The sequence below is a fragment of the Anopheles stephensi genome, chromosome 2, assembly GCF_013141755.1.
Source record: "Anopheles stephensi strain Indian chromosome 2, UCI_ANSTEP_V1.0, whole genome shotgun sequence".
Taxonomy (NCBI): domain Eukaryota; kingdom Metazoa; phylum Arthropoda; class Insecta; order Diptera; family Culicidae; genus Anopheles; species Anopheles stephensi.
In genome coordinates, this window is record NC_050202.1 from 67067924 (window position 1) to 67093599 (window position 25676).

Consider the following 25676-nt stretch of genomic DNA (forward strand, 5'->3'; position numbering starts at 1 on the left):
AAGAGCGAGTAAATCCGGTTCATCCATCCGTGACGCGTCCGTTCGTGGGATGAATAATGCAATGACTTTGTAGTGGCGTAGAGTTTCTGTCCACACAGTAGAAAGCACACACGCAAGCGAACGAGTACGCCCGGATTGTGATTCCTTTAAACAGCTTACGCCGGTGAACATGCGGTTCTGCGACGTTAGGTTCAATTCATCTTCAGGATCGAAATTGTACACTTCAGCGCACGTTACGTTACACAGTGGGATAACGAGTGGGACATTTTTTCCATTGTTTTATGAAATGCATTTAACGATATGTGCGAGACATTCGAAATATAAAGCCAGAAAAAGTATAATTTATTTGCTGTATAATGTATATTATTTGCTAAATCGGAAAAATCTGCTCATGTATACTCCTGTTGAAAATTGTCGTTAGGGATATTGTCTGTGTCTTTGTCTCTTCTAAATATAGCTTAGTTACAGTGAAATTATCATTTAATATTGTTGTTTATACCTATATAATTACAAAATAGCACAAATGTCTCATTTTGTAAAACTTTTCTTAACTATCTATTTTAAATGATTATTTGGAATTTAAAATACTATTCAAAAATAAAACATATGCAGTCTAATTTAAAAAAGATTTAGCTATGGCTAAAGGTATCAGAAAATTTTCGAAGAAAAACGATTGAAAAAATTGAGCTACATTTCGGCCTGACTGTATTGTTTTATTATTAATTTACTAATACATAACATCCAGACATTTCCTTCTTCAACACGCAACGCAGTTTACACGAGGAAGCTCTAGCAAAAGTTCATAATTTATGATCAGAAAAAAGGCTTTAATAGAAAAGTTTTTCTCACCATTTGTTTGCGTCGTTTTTCATAATCAGTCAGCTGTGAATAGCACAGCGATCTCAAAACCGCGTTGCAAACAAAACTAGCTGTCGGAAATTGCTAAATTCATGTTATATCCTATTTTTATACTTTGGTACTACCCCCTAAACCTGGCTTGGTCTGCCTTTACTGGCTTCCTTGGCTTAATTATACCCGCTTAATTATAAGCGGGATGGTCAGTCGTACATACGAGAAGATGGTCCGCACTGAAGTCGAAACCGGGTCTTGTCGTGTAGTGCCGCCTCAGCCAGCGGACTGCCCCGGACGTAAGCTCGTTGAGTCACTAAACTCAAAAATATCTAAATGCACAAGAAGAATGTCAGACGCAGCATACTTTCGGTTTCACCCATACGACTTAAAGTTGTTGGTTTAAGCTGTTTGTTCAAGGCCTCGTCCATTCCATCATGTGTTGCAAAATTTATTTTTAAATATAAAAGCTTGCTTCCCCACACTTCAAAAATGGGATAATTCGTGCCAAATGTGCTCATAGGCATGTGTGTGGAAAGTCTGTTTAGGGTTAAGTTATTTTTGACCTTCTTGTCCTGCTATTGTGCCAACAGAAAATAAGGCGGATTTGTAACAGAACCTGATCCTTAAGGACCATCCCGTTTAACGCCATGGAAACGCACCCAACACCGATGACGAATGACGCATCGGACCACCGTAAACACCTGCCTCGATGGTGAAATCTCACGCTATCATCAGTATTTTTCCGTCATGCACACCGCACACAAATGCGTGGCTGGTAGGGGTGTTGTCGGAGTACGGTGACATCGAAATCTTGGCCTCGTTTATTGTCGCGCCACGCGCCACCGGGGCAGAACGGGGTAGACGTAGCACGTTTGTTTTGCTGCTCGACGGAAACCATCCGGTGGGCACATGTTTCGGGAACCGTCCAGCACAACTGTCCGGACAAAGCTCGTCGTCGCCAAACCGTTATCACCGCCAACCGGGCCTGCTAACGACCGAACGAGCGTCAGGCGCGGATAAAAATATCAGCCCTGCGTTGGTAAAACATTGCTGCACCGTGACCGTGTGGGATTAGCTGTAGATAACGGGCATGCTTCGTTAGAGCAAAGTGAGCCACAATTGGCGCAGCATCTTCCAGCATCCAGTAATCATCCGGAAAGTGTTGAACGCGCACGGTGTACCGACCGTGAACGATGAGCAGCGGTTCGTTTGTGTCGGCGATATCGCCTTCATCAGCAACCAGCAACCAGACGGCCTAAGGTGTTGTGCGTGCGGGGCTTGAACAGTTTCAAATTACGCTTCAGTGTCAATCGAAACGGAACGAGTACGGAACATCAACATCAAACGATGGAATCAACGAAGGATAAGCACTCGAAAGTGATAGAAATCAATGTACCGCCCGGTGGTACTGTCGGCGATGGAGGTAAGCAGTCACGGTAACAGTTGCGTGTTGCCGATCTTTCATGATCGGGCCGCCGCACAGTGAATGACATTTTGTTACAAGTTTAAAGACAATGGTGCCGACAGGACGGCCATAATCGTAACATTAAAGTGTCGGTGTGGTTGTTGCGTGGTTCATGCTTCCGTTTCCGACTGTAAGCAAGCAGCTGTGTTCGGGCCTAAAGATGGCGATGCTTCATCGACCCTTGCCTAATTCTAATTAGCCACGCCCAGATGATGGCTTTAGGCACTCTGGTAAGGATAGACAATCAGCTGCATAATTGAAGTGGCTTGCGAAAGATCTTCACTTGGATCCATCTTCTTGGCCAAATTTTGCACAGCCTGGTCTGCTCAGTGATTTGCTTCGGAACGTGTGCATAAATTAGTAGAATTGATTAAGTTTGCCTTTAATTTAGGCAATTTTATTCATGTTTTTCTAACTTGTCTGTATAGCAAGCTTAGGCAATTTGACATAAGATGAGCGTTCAGCTAGATGAGGATCATTTTTATCAATTACTGCATCACAGGTACCGTAATTTCCAAGGCTGCTTTCATTAAATTAAGTACAAAAATGATTAATGCTAGATATTGTTCCAATGTTGCCCCTTAGTGCTTCCAACACCCAATGGTAAGCATTTAGGTAGTGTGAGACCAACGATTTATGCCATAAGTTTTGACGTCAAAAATCTAACCACTGCCCAGATATTGTAAAAGTTGCTGGCGTCTAGCTGCTGGTTCATGGTCATTCCGTGCCAAGATCAAGCTCCCATGCACTTTGTGCCAGATGAGACACGGTAAATTAATTTCCATCCAGCATTGCGTTCAAAACAGAACCGACCGCCGGCTGCATCACGGCTGAGCACGAGAACAGAAACTGTGGCGATGCCATGGTTAATAAACAGTTTATTATTAAAAGCTGCACTCCCCTTGCGCTACTCTGACCACCATTCTTCGTTCTCTCCCGATGCAACAGTGAATGCACCGGCGGACTTCGAGACGGCCATCGCCACCACTGGTTACGGTCGTTTCAACTACCTGCTGCTGCTGGTAGCGATGCCCTGCTGCATGACGACCGTATTCGAGACGACCACCATGTCCTACGTGCTGCCGAGCGCCGAGTGTGACCTGAACCTTTCCCTCGCTGACAAGGGCATGCTGAATGCCATCACCTACACCGGTAAGCATAGCGGACTGCATCAACTAACAAGCAGCTCCAATTTGTAGTACCCCTAAATCCGACTTGCAACGACTTGATTGTTTCACTTTCTTCTCCGTGCTTACGCTTCCAGGAATGATAACATCCGCCTTCCTCTGGGGCTTCCTGTCCGATACGTACGGCCGGAAGCGGTTGCTGGTAGTGGGCTACCTTCTGGACAGCACCTTCAACGTTCTCTGCGCCCTCAGCCAGAACATGGTGGCCATAATGGTTTTCAAATTTATGGGTGGCTTTGTGTAAGTAGCTTTCTCTCTCTCTCGTTCTCTCTCTCTCTCTCCTGGGTAAGGAATTTTATTCTCCACCGCTGACCATTGGGAACTAATGTGTGAAGTGGGAACTGGTGCCCATACGGGTTGCCAGCTGGCAGAGATTATCTATGTGATATGGAAATTAACCTCGTACGTGCTAGCTCCTAGCTGAAAGCATCGGAACCATTTCACACCGGTGGCGTGTGTGGTGCAGGTCTCTTTCTCCTAACGAACGCACGAACGATTCTTGACGCAATTAAATGATGCTAGAACTGTGATGTGATGATGCAATCACTTCCGGACAACCAGAGCACAACCGGAAATGAGAGCTCAATAAAAAAAGATTTGCTATTTGTTGAGCGTACAATGATGGTGAATTGATGCCTGAAGTGAGTTCGACCCATTAAAAGTGTGAAAGTGTGAAAAGCAGTAAATAAGAAACGCCAGTACGCAGCTTACCGGAAGTCGTGAAACCGAACACATTGGCCCATTTCCTTCTTTATCAACACAACAGCAAACAACAAAAAAGCGCCTTATCTTGAACTCTTGATTTTCGGTTGTTGACAGGAAGTGAGAACTGCTACAAACCCAGCATGACAGTGTTGAGCGCCCGGATTCGAACGCTTCTCTAGCGCGGCCTTTATAGCACCAGTAGGAAACGTATAAAATTCGTTTCACTTACAATACGAAGAAAGTCAATCGATTTAGACGTTTGATGAGTGCCTCTTTCTTTTCTCTCCTTCACTTCCTCCTCATTCATTCTTGCCATCAACCGATTGTGTTTGGATTGGAGTAAAGTTTTTCACAAACGTCGAGCCCGTGATTAAATGTCATCGCTGGCAAAGGTAAGAAAAAGTGCCACCACTGTCACGATTCAATCGTTCGCAAGCCCAATCGGATATCGGTCCGGAGATGGGCGAAGAATGGCACCGAAGGGCAAGAATAAATGCTAGCAAAGTAAACGTAATTTATAGCGGTGCTCTAAAGCTCGAGTGCTTCCGGGTAAGTGAGCGTGTGCTTCAGATGCGGTTCCCCAGATAGCACACTGGCGGTTGGACCACGTGCACGGGAGTGTGTGCCGTTTGCATTTCCATCCAGCGAAAGTTAACGCTGCTACTACTCGCTTCTTAACAGTGTACGGGTTTTTTCCCCTCCAACCAACAGCATCTGTGGCCCGTTTGCCGTGCTGATGGCGTATCTGTCCGAGTTCCACAGCCTGCAGCATCGATCCCGCGTGATGATAGTGCTGGGAGTGTTTTACAGCGCTGCCAACATGCTGCTGCCCGCAATGGCCTGGCTTATCATTCCACAGCCCTGGAATCTGGTCTTTGGCGACGGTGTGCTCGGTAAGTAGGCCCTGATGTGACCATCATTACCATCTTCCAGCTGCCTGTCAGTGTTTGCTAGCACTGTTTGACCGGTCAAGACCGGGGATTAGTTTAGAGCTGATGGAGAATTCCCCCGTTCAAAGTAAGGCGGTGTGCCTGTGTGTGTGTGTGAAGGGGGGGGGGGTTGTGTGAGTGAGTGATTCCATCCGGATTACTGGAGTGACTCTTGCCGAATCTCATCCGACCATTCCCGACGGTCGAATGGGATTGAAAATTCGCATTCCACCGGACGGTGCAGTCCGTGGAAAAGCTACCAAAAATGGACAAATGTTTGTGAACCCGAACGCGAACGAGCTTGGCTAGCTGAAATGGGTCGGTAATGCTTTGCTAAGGGCTTGCATTATGGAAATGTTAACATGAGGTGAATGTGGCCGCTTAGTCAACTAGAACAATGCTTTAAAGCTTTAATGTGTAGGTTTATTGAAACACATATGCTTTCAAAAGCTTGATCGATTTCGGTTGTTAATTTATACTTTACAATGAGAATTAAATAATGGTTTAAAATCACATATTTATGTGATGCTTGTACGGTAAAAAGTTTTACCCTCTAGCGCTGATTCATGGAGGCGCCCAGTACCTGGTATTATTTACACGAACGTTGAGGTTAACTTAAATAAAAAAGAACGCTTATAAAAGTGATGGAATTTAGAAGCAAAATTATAAAGCTAATTTACTTTTCTTAAAACTTAAAACAATCATTTCCCACATCTGCTTGAGTACAATTTTACTCAAACACTTCAAGCTGTGAGACGAAGTTAACATTTCCACCGAAAGAAGCTCGTAGCACCTTCTCGGAGCAACACTCACCATAGATAGCGATATACATGTTCGGTCCTCGCTCACGTTTTCGACAATTATTGTTTGGCACTTTAAAGGATCCCATTATAACGTAATACTACTCGCTCCGGGCCATTAAACCAGGAGTTTCACAGCTCGAAACGAGCACGTATCAAGCACTCCGTAGAAATGAAACACTGTTGCTCAATAATGGGAACCGAACGAGCCCGTGTGAGAGGGAAGCTTTATTGCCTCGGCTCAAGTAAACAGGCAATCGCTTAAGAACGAATGCTTGTTCCCGTTCTGACGAAGGTTTCGAACTCCTGTAACCTGCACCGGCACCTGCTGGGGAGGCGAATTAAATTACCGGGCTGAATACCGCATAAAAAGACGCAAAAGAAAACCGTTCGCCGGACGGGCATAATAACGGAAATAAAAGATAAAAACTGCCTTACCGTTTATCAGGTTGCAGGTCTCCAGGTTTCCACGACTGATGCTGCTGCCGCTGCTGCTAATGAAACGAGCTAAATATCCAATCAAGTGATTCGTGGAATACGTTGCTTCGATTCGTTCCGATCGGGAGCTTAGGGTTCAATGGCGCGGGCTCGAATGGCTTCCCCATCCACGCTGTACTAGCGGGTCTTTCACCCGGAGAGAAATTGATTTTGTGAAACAGTCTACATTCGGCTGTTTCCGGTGTTTGTGCTTGCAGTGTGCTGCTTATAAATCGATTTTGCACACCGATACGTTGGCGGAAACGATCGCTTGTATTCGTTCGACACCGTAGCGACGATGATCGTTCGCGTAATCGCTTACGCAAAACGAAGTAAAGAAGCAGTTGGCTTCAAGAACCGCGTATCAGGTTTCTTTCATTGCAGACTTTTTTTTACTTCCCAAAAAAGCATAGGAAGGAATGTACAGCTTTAAAAAAAATAGTATGCTTCAACATATAAATTATTTACAAATTTGTTTGACGCCAAAAATAGCACACGCCTAGCAAACCTGCCAGCAACATTCACCGAAAAGCGGGGACAAGCAGCAGGCAGGTTCTATCATTAGCTTGAATTAACACTTCTTTTCCATTACCATCCAGTATAGCCAGCTACTTGATTCTCTCGTTTCCGTTATTACTCCTTTCCTACCAGCCGCTCACCTGGCTCGGATTGTCGAGAATATGTCTACCGCCCAAAACTTCCCGGAAGTGTCAATTGGACCGACCTACGGCTAAGCGAATCTTTGTACTCTAATTAGTGCTGATTATGCTATCTACTTACACTGTTTCTTTGAAATCAAAAGAAGCCTAACTGCACCGCTTCCCGTGAGCGGGAGTCGACGAATTCTAAGGTGCCATTCCGTTCTCGCAAAACACTTTTCAACTGAACCGGTGCTTGAGTGAAATCCTAGAGCAAGCTCAAGGCGAAGGGTTGCCGGATTGTGGAGACTAAACCACTCCATTTGAGCGGCATTAGGATGTAAATTGAATTCTAATCAACTACGACACACAGTTGGCACCTTGGCGTTCGCCCGTGCTACGGTCCGCACAAACTGGCCGAAAGCGAAGGGACCACGCGCGCGTTTGAATATTTAATTTACCTGTGCGCCACCGTGGAGTGACGCGCAATTGAATTTCCCGCCAGGATGAGCCTATTGAGTTATGGTGCTGACGCTGTACCGCGCTCGCACGTTACGTGCAAGCCATCCCTGGCGGGTACATGGGCGCTTAACCGAGCCCATATTTGTCGCATTACGTCGTCAGTGTCAGATGTTGCGCCTTGACATGCCGATTAAGGCTAATCAAAAGAGACATTAGCCGGAGTCAGCCTCCAGTTGATAAATGGTATTCATCGCTCAGTTTGCTGGAAATGACGCACGCTCACACACACCGTCTTTTAGTACGTATTTGTAAACGGCATACGCTTCTCGTCCTTTTGCTCTCTCTCTCTCCCTCGTCTAGAACTACATTCGTGGCAGATTTTCCTGGCCGTAAGTTGCCTGCCGGGTGTGCTGAGCGGTATCATCGTGATGTTCCTTCCCGAGAGCCCCAAGTTTCTCATGTCCAAGGGCCAGAACGAGCGAGCGATGGCCATTTTCCGGCGCTTGTACGCTATCAACACCCGGAGCCAGCAGGAGTTTCCGGTGAGTAGGAGGGGGGGGGGAGGGGGCGAATCCAAAATGGGCGATTGCACTGCCCCATTCTACTATTGCCTTGAGAGTGATTCGAACGTTTCCGTTTACTTGCCTGCTTGCGTGCTGTTGCGTGGCAGATCCGAGAGCTGGTGGATGAGCTACGGCAGGGGTCGAGCAGCGAACCGACGTCCGGTAAACAACCATCATCCGACAAAGCCACCCATCCAGCGCCAAGCGGTGTGGGTGAAGGGTTCCGCCAGCTAGGGATAATGTTCCGGAAGCCACATCTGAAGAATGCCTGCCTGGCGTACGGTATCCAGTTCGGTATACTGCTCGGGTAAGTGGTTCGGTCGGTTTGATGGGGTGTTTACTGCTATGTTCGTGCTTGGCCGCTTACCACCCGTACTGCCGTTCCTCTTCCAACTCTAGGTTAAACACATTCCGACTCTGGGTGCCACAACTTTTCACGATCATCGAGGAGTTTGAGCACGAGCAGCATCTACTGCCCGCGGATGGAACGATGGCACCGGCGTACGGTGCCTCCATGGCCGCCGGTCAGGCAACGCTCTGCGAAATGCTAGCCTATAAGGTCAACAAAACCGAACAGCAACATCAACAGTGGCTAGAGTATGAAGTGTCTCGAGCGCTGCACGGTCCCGATCCGGTCGCAATGGAGCCGCTGGACGATGTTCTCCAGTGTACAGCGGTACGTAAGCAAGGGCGAACGATTGACAGGGCTTCTCATCATTCCAATTATTTGTCATTTCATTTTTCCAATCACCAAATCGATCTAGGATGCACTCCAGTTACTTAGTGTATCAAGCTGGCCAATTGGCTTTAGAGTGTTCATGTTGCTTTCAAAATAGATGATAGAAAGGAGATTGGCGCCAGCATAACAAAAACCCTGCAGTGTCCACGTTTACTAACGCTCTTGATCTACACTTCTTGTCTTCTTCTCGTTCACATCTCCGTCATCTCCGACATGGACGCCGGAACCGCATCATGCAGACAACCGAGGGCCGGGTCTATCTGTACTCATTAATCATTGGATGCGTCGGCATTGGAGCGTACGCGGTTACGACCGTCATGATTAATTCCATCGGCAACCGGAACATACTCAGTAAGTGGCGAACGAGCGGTGTGGGCCGTTTACCCTGACGGACTAGCCGCTCATTTAGTGCGTTTCGATGTTTCGATGTCGCTGCTCGATTGGTGTCCGGTGATGTGCGTTTTACCACTTGTTCTTGGTCCTATTGTACCAACTCAGACCGGCCAGTTAACTCTTTCTTGTAGTGGTGACCAGCAATAGGCACTCAGCCAGTCTGGGACAGATAAGCTATTGTCTTTGAATTTCAATCTGCACTTAACGCTCTTTTCTGTAGACACAGACATTTTTTGTTGTTTCCTTGTTGGCTCTTACTGAATCGCATACATGATCTGAAGTAGTAAAAGAGGGAAAAACTAGCATCAATAGCGGATTCCATCAAGCCAACGTAGTAGTACGACGACTGCTGCGAGATAAAAATCGATAAAGGGCTTTCTGTTTTTTTCTTAGCCAAATCGGCGGATCAGCATCGCCAATCTAGCCCATCGGCTGTACACAAAAACGGCTACAGAAACGGTAGCAAAAGGTGGAAAATACTTCAACCATTCGCCGATAGCCCAAAAAGGAAAACCTGATCTGCTTGCTTGAGTTAATTTGCCTTATTTTGCATGATTTTTTATTTTTTAATTTACATTAATTAACGCGCACCATTGTTGTCCGGCTGGTGCGCAATATTTTGGAAAATGGAAAACAAACAGCAGCCATCATCCAACTTCCCTCCAATTCGTAACACCTTCGCAAAAGCGAAGGAAGTGCATGGAAATGAAAACACTCCATTTATTGAGGGAAAATCGCAATACCAACTGCTGCTCAATCTGGTGCACATCTGTTTTCATTTAATTTGTAGCTCGCTTTATCAAGAACCCGTGGAACGTGAGGCGATTGTTTATGGGAGAATTTTTCCAACACCATATTCGACACTGTCCGATAATGCCGTCGATGACCAATCGATTCTAGACGGACCATCACCGGCACAGTTGTGCTACAACTTCGCTTCCAAGGGCAACGCATTTTTCTTCCTCCCAAGCGCTTCAAGTGCGTGCGTGAAAGCTGACGTAAATGGTCATGCTGTGCTTTATCAAAAATAGCAAAACACACTGTACTGTTTTACTATTTGCTTTTCCCGGGGCCAACACATACATATGGATACATACATTGTTGCCACCAGTCACCAACATCTCTGAAGACAAAATGTGTGCCTTTATCGTGAAAAGTCTGCTGTTTGTTTGTGTTTTTACCATGTCCAACATGAATTCTTCGAAAACTGCGGGGTCCGCCTGATGAATGCGAATAATGGCGGTCGTATCCGCACGGTCAGGACATCAGTGGGAGCAAAACAAACTCGCCACTAACAACGCTAACCCGTCACAGTCTGGCTTGGGGAGAAATTTGCCGAAACAGTTTCGACTGTGATTGATTCGACAAATCCAATATTGCATTTCTTGTTTCGGTATAAAAGCAGAAGCTTTCCAGTCGAGGGGAAAGAAACCCGATTGAACGAAACAGTAAATTCATGTTTTGTGTGCAACGTTTGAAAGCTAACTTCTTAAAGCTGGCTATTTTTTGGGGTGGGCAATATTGATTGGATCTCGTTCTCAGCGATTAATGGTAAACACATCCTTAAACGCAGGTCAACATTACAATTAAAGATCTCATTCCAACTGTTACTCCTTTTTTTGTTGTTGGCTACCCTTTCAAGTTTCTTCAAGTGGTCATTCAAGTTCTAGAGCCGCCCCGGTTCTCAGAAGGCCGATGATGAAAATTCTTTGTTGCTTTTGTAACCCTTGCCAATCGTACCATACCCGCCTGTCAAGCACCACACATCGTGTCAATCAAGCCAAGAAAACTCTTTCAATGCCAACACCTCCTCAAAGAACCAGCACAATTGAGCGAAATCGCCCCCTACCATACACGAAACCGCACCAAGATGCTGCGTAAAGTGAAGCAATTTTGCCAACAGTTTCGAGGTTTTCCTCACGAACGTTTTGACAAAACACTCTCGTCCGCTTTCTTACCCTTCCCGCATACCGCCCGTAGGTGGTAGACGCCTTTAGTTGAATCAGCTCGTTTCAGCAGTCGAAGGGCGACAGGTTAACCATACCGACCAAACACTCCGGGCGCACGCTGCCCAGTTCCCGTTCCCGTTTCGGTAAAATCCTTGCGGCTGTAGCTGCTTATAAATCACTTTTCGGATTTCGGTACAACCCATCGACCACCGGCGTTGATGATGGCGGTCGAAAGTTTATGTTCGCTTGAGAATCGTACCACCTGCCCTGGCGAACGTACGTGATGTCGCGAAGATGTCACCGTGCGAAAGTTTTCCTTGCCAAACCAGACGGAAATGGAGTATGGTAAACAACAAACCTCACACGGCACCTTCCAACTCTTGCGCCGGTACCCCTTAAGCTTGCGCCAGTTTGAAGGTTGTCGATGGCTTCATTTGTCCGCTGGTGTTCCCGCGATGGAAGTAGGTGTGACAAATCGAAACGCATTGTTACGGGCTACGGCAGTATGATTTAGTGGTGCTATTAGCATCCATAACAGACACATTAACCCTGCCCTAGGGTTTGCTCAATCGCTACGATAGCTTCTCATTTGCTTCATTTTCTTCTTCGTCCGCAGCGTACGGTTTGCTGCTGGCCGGATCCTGCGGTACCGCCCTGTACTGGGCACGAAGCTCACTCGTGACGCTGATCCTATCGTCGTGCTACATCACCATCTGCAGCATAGCATCGACGGCCCTGGTCGGTGCCGTTGTCTCCATGTTTCCCACATCGATGAGGTCAGTATTTTCGGCAGCATTAGGGCAAAAGCTATTGCCGGTCCGACCTAGTGCCCGTATTTGAACGTGTGGTCGATTGTCGACCGGTTTCTCGTTTTTTTTTTTCATTGGCGTATTCATTTTCCCTTTTTGCCGGGGTCCGGGTGTTGGGTTTCGCAGGACAATGGTGGTCTCGCTAACGATGATGTTTGGCCGGACCGGTTCCATCATCGGCAATGTTGTGTTTCCCTATCTGATGGAGCTCGGGTGTTTGCCACCGTTTGTCATGATCGGTGCGATTGTGATAGGTAAGTTATGGAAGGGTACACACACACACACACACACAGAGCCACCACCACATTCACCACTAATGCATCACCATTCTTGATCGTTCTATTGCTTTTGTGCCAGCTGTTGCCATGGTTTCGCGATTGCTGCCACGCACGGTGAAAAAACCGCTCCAATAATTAAACCCTGGCCCGGAACGAGCGAATGCTCATTCTGGTGTAATTGCTCAATCAATATTAAACCAACACCGCGGGATCATCCGTGTCCTGGGAGAGAGGCTAATTGGTACATTAACGCAAACCATCGCCACCCTCCATCCAGCGTTTAGTATCGTGCTACGTCGTAAAAGCGAATAATAAAATCGTAAGAAGAAAGAACGAAAGAATGATTGGAAACGGCACGCACTGTCAACACGATCGTTGCAAATAAAAGTGTTTGCGAACATTATTTAAATTTATTAAACACCAAGCAAATACGTATTTCTTTAACTGGGATACAGGCCTCCTTAAATATGTTATTAAATCATAATAACCAAAGAAAAATGTTCTAGAGATTATTCAAACTATACTTCAATAAATAATTACTTAAAAAGTACTACTTAATGTACAGGGAGTTTGTATAAAGTTCCGCCCACTGGAAAGTTCCACCTCTATAACAATACTAGGGTAACAATACTAGGCGAAAACTATGCCAGCATGACAGCGTTAAACAAAACCCAACAAAAAACCTGTTCTTCAAGCGGTGAGTTAGGCATCGATGCCTAGAATTCTAACTTCAAGTGGGCCGCCTTCCCATGTCTCGGGAAGAAATTAAACGCAACGGCACAAACCCACCGGAGCGATCTGCACGGCAAAACTTCTGTCAGGCTTGCGTCTTGTTTCCTGAAGTGCCAGCACTTTTCGGTTATTCGGGATTCTTGAAAAGGGCCTAATTGGAATGTACGCAGTGCAAAACCCATCGTCAACTCAAAGGCTCGGTGCAGACAAAAGCATTTCTTCACCGGAACCCGTACGACACTGGGCGTTTTATCGGAGTGAAAGAATGGCACAGTCCAAAGCGACACCCCGGACCCGATCGATGCCACGGGTACGTTTGCCACGGATGTGCAAAGAGGGCGCCAGCCCCAGATTCCGGCTATCCGTCACATGTAAAGGCGGATGTGAACGTCAAGTGTCACTGACGCGTCGACGAGCGCTCACAATGCGCAAAGGGTAATTCAATTATTCGAATGCTTGAGATTAATTGAGTTTGACTGTCGGGATGGCCGAATTCATTCCCCGTTTCCTGCTGTTAGATGAAAATTTAAGACAAGAGTTAAAATTAAAATGAGCTCGCCCAAAGAGAATGGTGGCGCACTGCGAGGAGCGAAACGGTGTGATGTTATGTGACAGTTGGGAAAACTTTTCAGCTTAACGATCCCATCCATTGTAGTAGAATGGACCGCTGTGACCGAGGTTGGGAATGTCAACAAAACAGAGGTAAGCGATTTAATAAGATAATGAGACCCAATTATAGTGGCACTGAACAAACTAATAGCCCTTCGTTAAGTATCCTTTTAAACCGTTGCTATAGTGTTGTGACACGTAACAGACACCGACCCTAGGTAAAGGGTCATAGAGTTTATTATTTGTGTGTGAAAGAATGACATGCACTTCGGAATGGGAGGCGGCTCAAGGCAAGTGTGGTTATACAAAAAGCAGACTTTCGCTGAATATGAAAAAAATACATAAAACTATTATTAAATATTTTCCCAGATATTACAAAAAAAATCCATCCGTAACGTTCATGGAGACGCCCAGTGGCTGACTAGAGCAAACAATTTATGCAAAGCAGCATACTTATAAGGATGTTTGATGTTTTTAATCCTAACAGTTACAGTATTCTCATGAATACTATATATTCAAATGCCAAGAGTTGTATACAGCGAGAGTAATAATAAAATTCTTGCATAGCTGAACAACCACACCAAGCTACCATACTCACTGTAGCGCGAATAAACATCGTACAAAGCTAACCAGCAAAAAAACAGCTTTGATTTTTTTTTTCAGGGCCATGACTTGGCACACTACACAGCAAAGGGTAAGGTGTAATTGAAGTAAAATTTTTAGCAAATTATTTTCAGAAGAAATTAATTAATGCATCTCAACAAGTTGTGTTAACATTTCGTATGACTTAGAAGAATCCGGAATCGCTAAGAATTGGACAAATGTTTTTTTTTATTCTCCAAAAGACCACTTGACCGTATTGCTTAGTTGAACAAATATTTTTCCTGCTTTTCTATTATCTGCGTAAGAAATTTGAAGCCGGATGCGATAGGTAAAAAAACGTAATAATCGTTTTTCTTCAAAATCAAACAGATTTTTCAGACAATTTCCTATCGTTTGTCTAATAACAACTTTTTGGATTAAATCTGTAAAAAACTTGAAAAAATTGATTTCTATTTTCACCACCAACGGTCAGACCTTATAGCATGACCTTCAAAAGATCATGAGACATGAGCAATCTGATAAAATTTATAATTATATTTATAATTGGCCTCATAATTGACCTCAAGAACGGATGGGCTTAGTACAATTTATATAATTCTCCTTATGAATGATGATAGCGTATTTTTCTCGGAGCGCTCAAGAAAGTGCTGCACTAGAATTGCTTCATGGTTGCTATTGTGCCGGTACTTTAAGCTTGCCGTGACCTACCAGCTATCACAGCATAACAACATTCAGTTGCATTCCAGTACGCGTTTTACGCATTCCATAACGATATTTATTGAAGATACCCTGAGTTTTCTAACTATGGGTGCTCGTTTGTGTCTCAATTAAAGAATGGAAACAAAGATACATAAGGCAATAGAAGATAAGATTGCTCTGATATCAGATTGCCCATCAGTACAAGATGATGCACCTTTTCCGAGTCAACATAATTTCCTGTGAAACCATCATCAGCTGGGGAAATAAAGCACAAATGAGGTTGTGGGTGAGCTGAGATATAAATATACGGACGCTTGCCCACTCTAGCTTCCAGCGCTGCCGTATAGCTGGCATTCAACCTAAACTTACCTGGGCCATCAGGTAGCGCCAAGTATTCGACCACCATCATCGTTATCTTATCTTGCGGAGGCTGTTTTTAATAGTGAAAAGCAATCGACGTTTCTTATCATCGATAGCGCAGGATGTTATCTGGTGGCCCATGCCGGTGCCCCCTTTGGGGGAAGAGCAATCGATGGCAATCGAGAGACCATTCGAGTCAGCAGTCGCTGCCTGTCTGCTGCAGGCACATGATTAATCGTGAACTGAACACCCTCCACCCTTCGAGGGCTCCGTGCTTGTGGTGAAGAAAGTGTAACTTTCTCTATTTCTACGCCGCAGTGCTCAGTTTACAGTGATCGAGCTGTGTCGCATGTACCACATTAATGTGATCAGTGTGTATGCGTAGCAATGAAATGTGGCAGTAGTTCTTCCGACATGGTAATTTCCCAAATGTGCAATGTGATTCCCTCTTTGAGCAATGTGATGGGTTGTTAGAAAGAAAGTAAACTCTCGAGTGGAATACTTTACGTGTTACGGTTTAGCTTAACATTGTGTGTGCATTAAGCGCTTCAAAAAGTGTCATTTTGTAGAGAAATTTTCAAGCAAAAGCGAACTTTAAAACAAACTCCCATTCGGTGGAAGAATTAGGTTATTACCGATAACCCACCGTCAGAAACCGAAGATCCGGGTGACTAATCGTGACCGTCTAGTAGGTACTTGAATGTATCGCTCGATTGTTGTGCGAGTGTTGTTTTCTTTATCAAAAAAAAACCAGCAATTGACAGCAATCTTTACGAGCGCTCGCTTCCGCCTATACGTATCTAATGCCACCAGATAGGACGGTTCTTGGATTGACTGTATCGCTTGAATTGGGTTTGCGAATTCACGAGCAACACCAGTTCATTGATGAGACACCGAACGGGTACAGATACGTGGTGTATGTGTTGTGGCAGTTGTTCGACAATATGTCTCTTCAACATTTGAAACGTCTCATAATTTCGATGTCATGTGTCACTGGCGCTGTGATTGATGAAAACCGTCACCGGTGTCATCGCACAGGTGGTATGCATTCAGGTTGCCGAATGATATACAAGGAATAAACATGACTCGGACAGCATGTTTTATATCCGCCATCGCTAGTGTTACCCAGTGGATAGTTGAAATAAGATTAAAGTGATTCATGAGTGTGTATGTGCGTGCTTTTGTTTGTGTAAATTAGTAACCACCTCTCCTTCAACAACCATTAACTACCTTCGCCAAACCGTCTTTCCAGTGGTCGGCATTGTTATGGTCCGTGCTGCTGATGATGCTACTCCCGACCGTGATCGAAGTACACTGTCAGCAATGGAGTGATCCCAAGTTTGATACGGGCAATACGGAAAACATATCACTGGCCGCGTTCGACGATACGCTGCTGCAGCAAGATGTATGGATGGTGGAAGAGATACAGCCACCGTTCGTTCTGGTTTGCCTCAACTACCAAGGTAAGTTACGCCGAGTAGCTTCATTAGGCAGCGCCAGATGGGCACTTACGATGGATCCACGTTTCCTTCAGGACCTCCCGAACCCACCATAAGACAGTCTCCGGCCAATCTCGAGGCGGAGCTGAGGCGGGCGAACGATGGTCGCTGGTGCATCTACATCAATCGGCGCCAGGACTACGAGGTTGACAAACGTAGCAACATCATCCTGCTGGTGGTGGAAAACCCCGCCATACCGTACACCCTTCTGGTGACGCTGGTAAACGTTCTTGACAATGCGCCCGTCATGACGGCGGAAGGAAATTGTGAAATTGAGGAGCAGCGCAACGACTTCGTTTCCGACTGTTTGTTCAACGTGTACCACGCGGACGGGTTCGAAGTGAATGGGATCGGCAATTCAAGCACGAACGAGCTGTCGTTCGCGATCGAAGATGCGTCCGGTGCTGGTGAACATTTTGAGTACGTGGTGGCCGCCAAAACGCACCCCCAGCCGAACTATAACAAGCAGTACAATTTGAAGTGAGTAGTACCATGAATAGTGGTGTATGGAAAGGTGAGCAAAAGTGTTTGCGAAACGTGCATCGATTGACACAAACGTGTTTATTATGTTCGCTCAGTCTGGTGGATATGTTAGAGCTTTCAATTAATGATGCCCCTGTCATAGCTCTATGGGAAATACTGTGTACAACCCAAAAATTAAGTTTCCTGCAACACTTTGAAATAATTATGCTCTCTTTAAAGCCTTTAACCAATTCCAGCAACGGCCTCATGAAAACTGTCCTTTGCTGTGCTAAAATTAAATGATACGTTACTCAATCCTATTATCCACCTGTCACTTGTTGAACGCACGCTGTGTTGATCAAATCAAACTGGTAATGAAATGGTTGATACACAGTGATTAATGACACCATACAGTCTAATCAATTGCTTTGAACTTGTTTGTCGTAATGACTTTGATGTAGGATTCGGCATAAGCTTGCCACCAATGATGATGGTGGCAGTGTGAAAACCAATTTCAGCGTACAGATTCATCTTTCATATTTTACAAAGAAAAAAACCGCGTTCCAATCATTAGCCTTTGTCATTTGATATTTGTCCCATTCCATCTACTCGATAATGTTCCTACTGTTAGGAATTGAAATTAAAACAAATTGAAAGCGCTCCAAAACAAATGCCACCCCTAATGTTGTTTGGTTGCGACATGTTAAAGCAGCACTTTTAGATTAATTTAATTACAGCTACATTTTCAAAACGGAAAGTTTATACTGCGTTCGACGAAACTAACGAGCTCAAAACGAACGTATTTACAGAGTCAAGAAAGCGTTAGACTACACCGAGAAGGCAATTTTCAACTTCATCACCACCGTGTACGATCTCGATAGAACGCACTCGTTCAGCATGAGTACGATCGTACAGGTGCGCAACGTCGATAGTCGACCTCCAATCTTCAGCCGTCCGTTCACCACCGAGCGTATCTTGGAAAAGGAAATGTTTCAAACGCTCGTGATTGCAATCGACAGAGACACCGGACTAAACAAACCAATCTGCTACGAGCTAACGACCAACGAACCGAAATGTACGTACGCATCGTTCGTATCTACAAGTATCGCTCTATGTACTCATCCATTGATCATTGATTGTAGATCAAAAATATTTCGAAATTGGCCAAAGCGACGGACTGCTAACCGTGCATCCTATCGATCGTGACGCGGAACAGAACGAGCTGTACTCATTTGCAGTAAGTGTATTCGAATGTTGTAATCTGGTATGAGCCCCCGATGGGAACCATGTCTAACGTATATACTTTCCGAACAATTCTTTGGATCTCACCCCCCCTTTAGATTGTAGCCTACAAATGTCACAACAAACTGCTAAACACAACCAGTGAAGGAGCCATCATTTTGGAGGACAAAAATGATAACTTTCCCGAGATTGCAATGAGTCCTGTTGAGCTCGAGTTTTGGGAAAACACCATTATGGAGCTCGACTTCAAGCAGTTTACCATAAACGATCGGGATTTGGGCGAACATGCACGGTACGAGGTACGGTTGGCAGAAACGGTAAGCGGCCAGCAGCAACCAACCACCTCCTTCACGATCATCCCAGAGAGTGGTTACCAGCTGGTGTCGTTTACGATCAACATCATCAACGCGGCCAAGCTGGATTACGAGTTGCCCGAGCGACAAACATTCCTGCTGCACGTCACCGCCCAGGAACCAATCGAACCGACGCACCAAAACACTCAAACCATAACGATTCGGCTTCGTAACTGGAACGACGAGGTGCCAAAGTTTGGCCAGGAAAACTATCAAACCAGTGTGTTGGAAACGATCGGTGCTGACGTACTGTTAGCGTCGGTCGCCATTACCGATCGTGATATAGACGACAGCATCAAGCTAACCGTTCTGGGCCGTCTGTCGGAAAGTTTGGAAGTGGTGTCGCTACCGGTTGGCACCGATCCTCTGTCCGGTGATCCGATGTATCAGTTCGAACTTAAGACGAAACGAGCGGACATTTTCGACTACGATGTTGCGCAGGAGGTGATCGTCCAGCTACAGGGCGAAGATACGCTCAGGACAGAAAGGAATGAACCCATTCATCAGATCTTTTCACAGCTGACCATTACCGTGCTTGACGTAAACAACAAACCCCCTCAGATTACTTTGGTACGGTACCAGCGAAGTGATTGTATGGGGTGCTTGTTACTGAATGATGTAAATGTGAACTATTGCCAATCATTTTAGCCCCGCGGTACGATGCACATTTTGGAAAACTCAGTCGCCGAAAGCGAGGTAATCATCGGCGAGGAAGAAGTGGCAAAGATCATCGGGACCGATCCAGATACGGAAGCGGAGCTAGTGTTTAGCATCGATTGGAGCAGTAGCTATGGCACCAAGAGTGGAGTTCGTGCGAAACCGGAAACATATGAAAAGTAATCATTTTAGCCAAAGAACCTTTCCATTTAATACTAATTCTACTGGAACACTTCTAGCTGCTTCTATGTGCACGAGGTGAAGGTTAACAGACAACTTACCGAAGCTACCATCAGGGTGAATCCTAACTTCAGCCTGGAGGTAGATTACGAAATGTATGATACACTCTTCCTGGCGATTATTCTGGTCGATCAAAATCAAACCCAAATCATGCCCAACACGGTAGAAACCGTAGTGGCGATACAGATAGACGATGAGAACGATAATAAACCGTTTTTCGACGAGGCCACACTGCAGGTGGTACGATCGGTGAGGGAACAATCCGATTCTGGGGTAACTATCGGCAACATCATAGCGTACGACATTGACGGACCGGGCAATAACGAAATGACCTTCTCAATGGAGTAAGTAGTGGTGGAAGAGCGAAGGAAACATAAGGTTTTTCAATGACGTTTCCCCTTCGGTTTCTTCACAATCTCCATAGACCCCTAGATCCTGCCCACAAAGAATGGATGGAAATAGATCAGAACGGTATCATAAGAGTGAAGGCGGCACAATCGATCGACTGTGACATACCGCCGATCGATTTTGTGTTGCAGAACGTTACCGTGTCGGATTGGAAGTGGGGCAACTGGCACGTTTTTCAGATTGACCTCATGGACACGAACAACAAGCAACCCTATCACGAACCACTGCCGGACGATGGGCAGGTGTACAAGTTTGAAAAAATACCCTCCAACACCGAAATTGTGCTGGTGGAGGGTAAGGATCTGGATCGCGATGAACCGTACCGTACCGTATCGTACGAGATCAACTATCGTGACTTCCCGCAGCTTCAGCGTTACTTTGAGGTCAACAGTGCCGGGCGGGTGTACGTGAAGGAGAACAACGATCTGCTCGATCGGGACGGTGGTCTGGAAAGTATCACGATCAACATCGTGATGGTGGACAATGCTGGTGGATTCGGCAGTGAGTACAAATGCAACCGAGTGCTATTAACAGCAACACATACACATTATCCTAATGCTATTTTTTCTTTAATTCAGTACAAAATCGTGTATCGACAAACATTCGCTTAACGCTGCTCGATATCAACGATCACTATCCGGAACTTCCCGAGCTAGCGTCGGAAGAGTTGGAAATATCGGAAGACTTCAAACAGGGACATATTATACGGGAGAAATTTGTTGCAACCGATCGTGACGACAAGGAAACCCCGAATGCGAAGGTTAATTATTACATGCGCCAGATTTTACCTGGTACGTACAATTGTTTTCGAGTGTGTCCACTAGCACCATATCACCAGCATATTCCCATGAACTTTATTGTACTGTGCACATCGCGTGCGTTTTCCATCGAATCTTCACCTGTGTTAATTTTAAACTATAAACTTTTAATACCCCACATGAGAATCTACATTTTTCCTAGCAAAAATCTCGCAATCGCGTCGTCTATTGCATTATGCTGAAAAATCACTCGTAGATGCTTTACAAATAACGCTCGATGCGACGTAACACAACATTAATCCTCTTTTGCGTTTCTAGCACGGGAAACGGATATATTCTTCCTGGAGTATGTGGACGAATACAGCACATCACTAAAAGTGGCACAAGACTTAAAAGGTTACCACGGAACGTGGACGCTGAAAGTTGAGGTGGGTGCACGGTTGAGCATTACTGCATACATCAAACGCACACATTAAAAACCTTTGCGTAATACAAACGATATTTTCGAACCTCACGGCAGGCATGTGACAGAGGCATTGAGTACGATCCGATTATTGAACTCCCCGAACCACCCGAGAGCAAATGCAGCACGCGGGATTACGAGTTGGTGGTTACACCATTTAATTACAACAGTCCCACCATCATATACCCGACCCGGAATGCACAGATCCGGCTGAAGTAAGTTTTCCCCCAAATGGGTCCCTTTTACCCTAGCAATAAGTGCTCATTTTGCGCTCTTTTTTCTCATCGTAAAGATACGAATCGTTAAAGAATGGCAGTCCACTGGTCGATACGAATGGGTCTAATTTGCCGGATTTTGTCGCCGTCGATGATGATGGTGGCATATATGGTGACGTTACGTTTTCCCTTCAAAGCACCAACGGTAAGCTGTCGCGGCTTCATCGCAAATCCTGTTTCTCTTCGCACATTTACGAACCGCCGGTTTCCTCTCCAGATAACGACCGAGACCACGAGGTGTTCCGAATGGACAAGCTTGACGCGAAAACCGGCCGGCTGGTGTTGGAAAATGAGCAGGCAGTGCAACCGTTTCCGAAAAATTACAGCGTACGTACGGTGGCAATGATTTTGGACTGCCGCGAATGGCGGTAGCGATTCCAGCAGCAGCACTGAAAATTATTGACACACAATTCTGTCCCGCAGATTACCGTGATTGCCAGAGATGGGGGCGACAAGCAGACGGAAACTACGATCTTCATCGTCTTTATCAACATGACGGGCGAACCGGCCTTCCTGCAGCCAACCTTTGATACAGACTTTACAGGTACATTGAATGGCAGCTCATGACAGTTGGTTGAATGGGTATAACAAATCGGTAACACAAATCGAATGCGAATCGAGCTCAAGCTCGTCCGTATGTAAGAAGCAATTGTTTGTAACTGATTCTTCAGAATTATAAAGTTTGCTATCTATTTTACGCCGGACAATTGTGCCGGAAGTAGCTTTCAAAATACATAAAGGAGGAAGACTTGAATTGGCAAAAGTCTTTCACTACTCTTGGTACGCCTGTCATTAGGAAGATGGACGACCCATATAAAAACTAACAAAAGGACACAAAATCTACTAAAATACCCACACTTTGTTCCAAAATCAGATTAAATCCCTCCAAGCTCAAGCTCATGCACTCACAACAGCGGTCTTATGCTAGGAAAACTCCGTTGAAAAAAGCCTGGAGTATATAAATTCCCAGTTTTCATCTTTCCCTTGCGATAGACTCCTGGCTTCAACGGCCTATCATCATATCATACTTCACTGACTCTACCGATTTCCTCTCATAATAGGGAGATAGCGGCAGAAGCAATGTTGTACACTTCCCACTTAAAGTTGTCGATAATTTGAACGGCACCCTGTAGATCTTTAATACGCCAGTCAAACCAAGAGAAACCTTAAATGTTACAAACAGCACAAGACCTATTTCAAACCAATCAATGCATGTTTGCTTAATTTGGCAGAAAATGAAGAGGGTCTGGACGAGAGACGCCAACTTCCATTCGCCGAGGATCCGAAGAACGCTGGCCTACCACCAGGCGCACAGACAAACGTATTCTACTTCATCGACCGTAAGCACCGAGTAGCACGAGCAGACTCAAATTTCATCAGCTCGCTTTTGACCCTATCTCCCTTTAACCCCTATTCGCCACAGAGAAGTACGGTAACGCGAGCCACCTGTTCGCACTAGACCCAGAAACAAATGTGCTACGCTTGGACCAGCTTCTCGACCGGGAAGAGATACCGTCCCACGAAATACGAATCGTAGCCACCAACAACGAAAACGGCCCACCAGCAACACTCGTCGATTCGTCCCCCTCGCTGCTGGTCGTCCGGATCAAGGTGAACGATGTGAACGATAATCCGCCAGTATTTCAGCAGCGGTTTTACGCGGCCGGCATCACCACGAACGACCGTGTACAGAAGCCACTGTTCCGCGTGTACGCCGAAGATCCGGACGAGGATGAAATTATCCGGTATGAGATAGTGAGCGGAACGGAACAGGCGGTAGGCGAGAACCTGCCAACCGACGCCTTACCGTTCCGATTGAATCCATCCACCGGGGAGCTGACGCTGGTGCAAAAGGTACAACCGAACCAGAAGGGATACTATCAGTTCACCATAATTGCGTTCGATAACGACGATACGCACAACGATACGGTACAGGCGAAGGTGTACATCGTATCCGAATCGAACCGTGTGTCATTCGTCTTTCTGAACAGCGTCGAAGAGATTGATCAGCCGGACGTGCGAGAGTTTGTAAGATTTTCCACCCACCTTGCCAACCTATCTTTCCATCCCACAATAACCTTTCATTTACGTGTGTGTCTGTGTGGGATTTTAGCTTGCCACCCAGTTAACTGCATCGTACGGTATGGAGTGCAATATTGACGATATTGACCAGGCGTTTAGCGAGAGGCAGGAAGGGTCCAGCAGCAGTGCCCTGACTGACGTCCGCACCCACTTCATCCAGGACAATCAGGCAGTGGAGGCAAGCCGTATACAGCAACGATCCTCCAATCGTACCTTCGTCACCGAATTAAAGGCCACACTGCGTATCCGCAACCTTTCGCTCCAAGATGTCCCACCGACGCCGGAATCGCTGACCGAGGCCGACGAAACGTTGCAGATAATCCTGATTGTAGTATCGGCGGCCCTGGCCGTACTGTGCGTGATTCTGTTCGTGGCGTTTTTCATCAAGATTCGCAGCCTCAACAGGCAGCTGAAAGCACTGTCCGCCACAGACTTTGGTTCGATTTCGTCCGAGCTGAACGGGAAACCGACGCGAAACGTTCCCACCACGAACATCTTCTCCATCGAAGGCTCTAACCCGGTGCTTAACGATAACGAGTTTGGCCGAATGGGTGGTGGCGGAGTGTACGACGATCTTAGGTGAGTCAAACAGCGGCTCTACCCACTAGCGTTAGATAGGACAGCAAGAAAAAAGGATTAAATGCGTTCTTGTTGTTATGCACCGCCCCGATGCACTTTTCTCCCTTCTCTTCCACGATAGCCTACAATCGGAAGAATCAGATTTCAACGATATGGACAGGGACATATTCTCGCCGAAGCGAAAGGTAAGCGTGTGTCTAACGTCTGTGCAGAGGATAGCGATTGAACATGCGTTTGCTTCCCCATTTTTCAGGAAAGTCTCAACCCTGCCTTCCTGGAACATTTGCGCCAGCGCTCGTTAAATCCAATGGCCAATGGAATGGACAAGAGCATCGAAGTCGTGGAAGGCCCTACTCATAAAAAACTGGACGAAACCGACGACGAGCTGTCCCATCGGTTCTAATTATGTCGATACGGAATGTTTAATGGCTCGTTTGCTGTATTAATTTTAGCTGTAAATACGCTTTACTGTTATTGGACGAAATGTGTGGCTCGACGTCAGGGGCCTCAACCGGCATCGAAACTGGTACAGGAGCACGATATTTTAGTAACCACTGCATCGTCCACTACAAATGATATCAGACGTGTAAGGGATTTTGTTTTTTTTTCCAATGTACCAGAGCTATATACAAGACTCAAAACGACAATTTGTGTTTTTTGCTGATTCAACGAATTTGCACCCCGCAAAGCTAACCAGGCAAGGTCCGGCTGTGACAGTTTTGATTTTCTTTTCGTTTTGTAATAAAGGAACGTGAGCGACGTGAAAGATGTAGAAAAAAAATCTTAAATTTGTGGCTCGCTGGGAGGCTGTTTTTTAGGGCCCAATTCCACTTTCTCATCTCATGCTTTCATCTCTCTCGATACCGTACGAACGATCCGAAATAGTGTTGCTGGGCCGTGCCTCCCAAGAGGGGAGAAGTATTAAATTTATGTAAATTAAAACAGATACTTAATATGGAGTAGAAGATAAAATATGGATCAATCCATCCCCACTAGCATCGGGATACTGAGACATGGGGATGTCCGTCGTGTTATACAAGCACTAGCGAATTTGATGCCCAGTTGTATCAAAGGATGTTTCACCCTAGTTGAGTGTTTATTTTTCGTGGAACTTTCACTTTTACCACCACATGACGCAATCACGAGCCGCTCAGACTCAGGCCAGCTGCATGTAAAGTGGCTGATTTCAATTTCAAGTACAGATATTAAAAAATGGTGTACCTTTATCCCCTTTTTTTGTCCATGGTGCTAAGCATGTGTGTATAATGTCATAAAATGATCGTAAATTTTAATAATGCAATAACTGCTAATGGATCGTGTACACAGTAAACACAAGCTGTTAGATAGTGCATGTAATAGGCTTTTATCTCTCATTTTACGAACCCGATCAAAAACGGTTCATGGGAGAT

At 45.6% G+C, this 25676-nt stretch overlaps 2 protein-coding genes across 3 annotated transcripts; both read left to right on the top strand.

Moving 5' to 3' along the window:
- The first annotated feature begins 1680 nt into the window (after nt 1-1680).
- LOC118504366 lies at nt 1681-12796 on the top strand. The gene is made up of 11 exons (XM_036038763.1): nt 1681-2275; nt 3266-3469; nt 3582-3744; nt 4921-5102; nt 7876-8057; nt 8186-8385; nt 8478-8754; nt 9057-9168; nt 11776-11935; nt 12095-12222; nt 12326-12796. The coding sequence occupies exons 1-11, from the start codon at nt 2200-2202 to the stop codon at nt 12379-12381; spliced, it is 1740 nt and encodes a 579-aa protein (XP_035894656.1). The 5' UTR covers nt 1681-2199; the 3' UTR covers nt 12382-12796.
- Nucleotides 12797-15426: 2630 nt separating this feature from the next.
- On the top strand, nt 15427-25097 carry LOC118504369 (cadherin-23-like). 2 transcript variants are annotated; one of them, XM_036038772.1, is made up of 20 exons: nt 15427-15666; nt 16502-16712; nt 16784-17228; nt 18020-18285; nt 18353-18447; nt 18551-19375; nt 19454-19641; nt 19702-20046; nt 20127-20611; nt 20689-20901; nt 21187-21296; nt 21389-21546; nt 21624-21751; nt 21824-21933; nt 22030-22150; nt 22839-22946; nt 23030-23634; nt 23720-24267; nt 24389-24452; nt 24521-25097. In XM_036038772.1, the coding sequence occupies exons 1-20, from the start codon at nt 15637-15639 to the stop codon at nt 24668-24670; spliced, it is 5205 nt and encodes a 1734-aa protein (XP_035894665.1). In that variant the 5' UTR covers nt 15427-15636; the 3' UTR covers nt 24671-25097. The 2 variants fall into 2 exon arrangements, with proteins under 2 accessions (XP_035894665.1, XP_035894666.1); XM_036038773.1 differs by lacking the exon at nt 15427-15666 and adding an exon at nt 16394-16420.
- The last annotated feature ends 579 nt before the right edge of the window (nt 25098-25676 follow it).

Coding starts and splice junctions, on each gene's coding strand:
- LOC118504369 (XM_036038772.1), top strand. CDS start 15,637: ATGAAATGTGGCAGTAGTTCTTCCGACATG. Junction 20,902..21,186: donor CATGCGCCAGATTTTACCTG/GTACGTACAATT, acceptor TTGCGTTTCTAG/CACGGGAAACGGATATATTC. Junction 24,268..24,388: donor GGAGTGTACGACGATCTTAG/GTGAGTCAAACA, acceptor CTTCCACGATAG/CCTACAATCGGAAGAATCAG.
- LOC118504366 (XM_036038763.1), top strand. CDS start 2,200: ATGGAATCAACGAAGGATAAGCACTCGAAAGTGATAGAAATCAATGTA. Junction 8,386..8,477: donor CAGTTCGGTATACTGCTCGG/GTAAGTGGTTCG, acceptor TTCCAACTCTAG/GTTAAACACATTCCGACTCT. Junction 9,169..11,775: donor CGGCAACCGGAACATACTCA/GTAAGTGGCGAA, acceptor CTTCGTCCGCAG/CGTACGGTTTGCTGCTGGCC.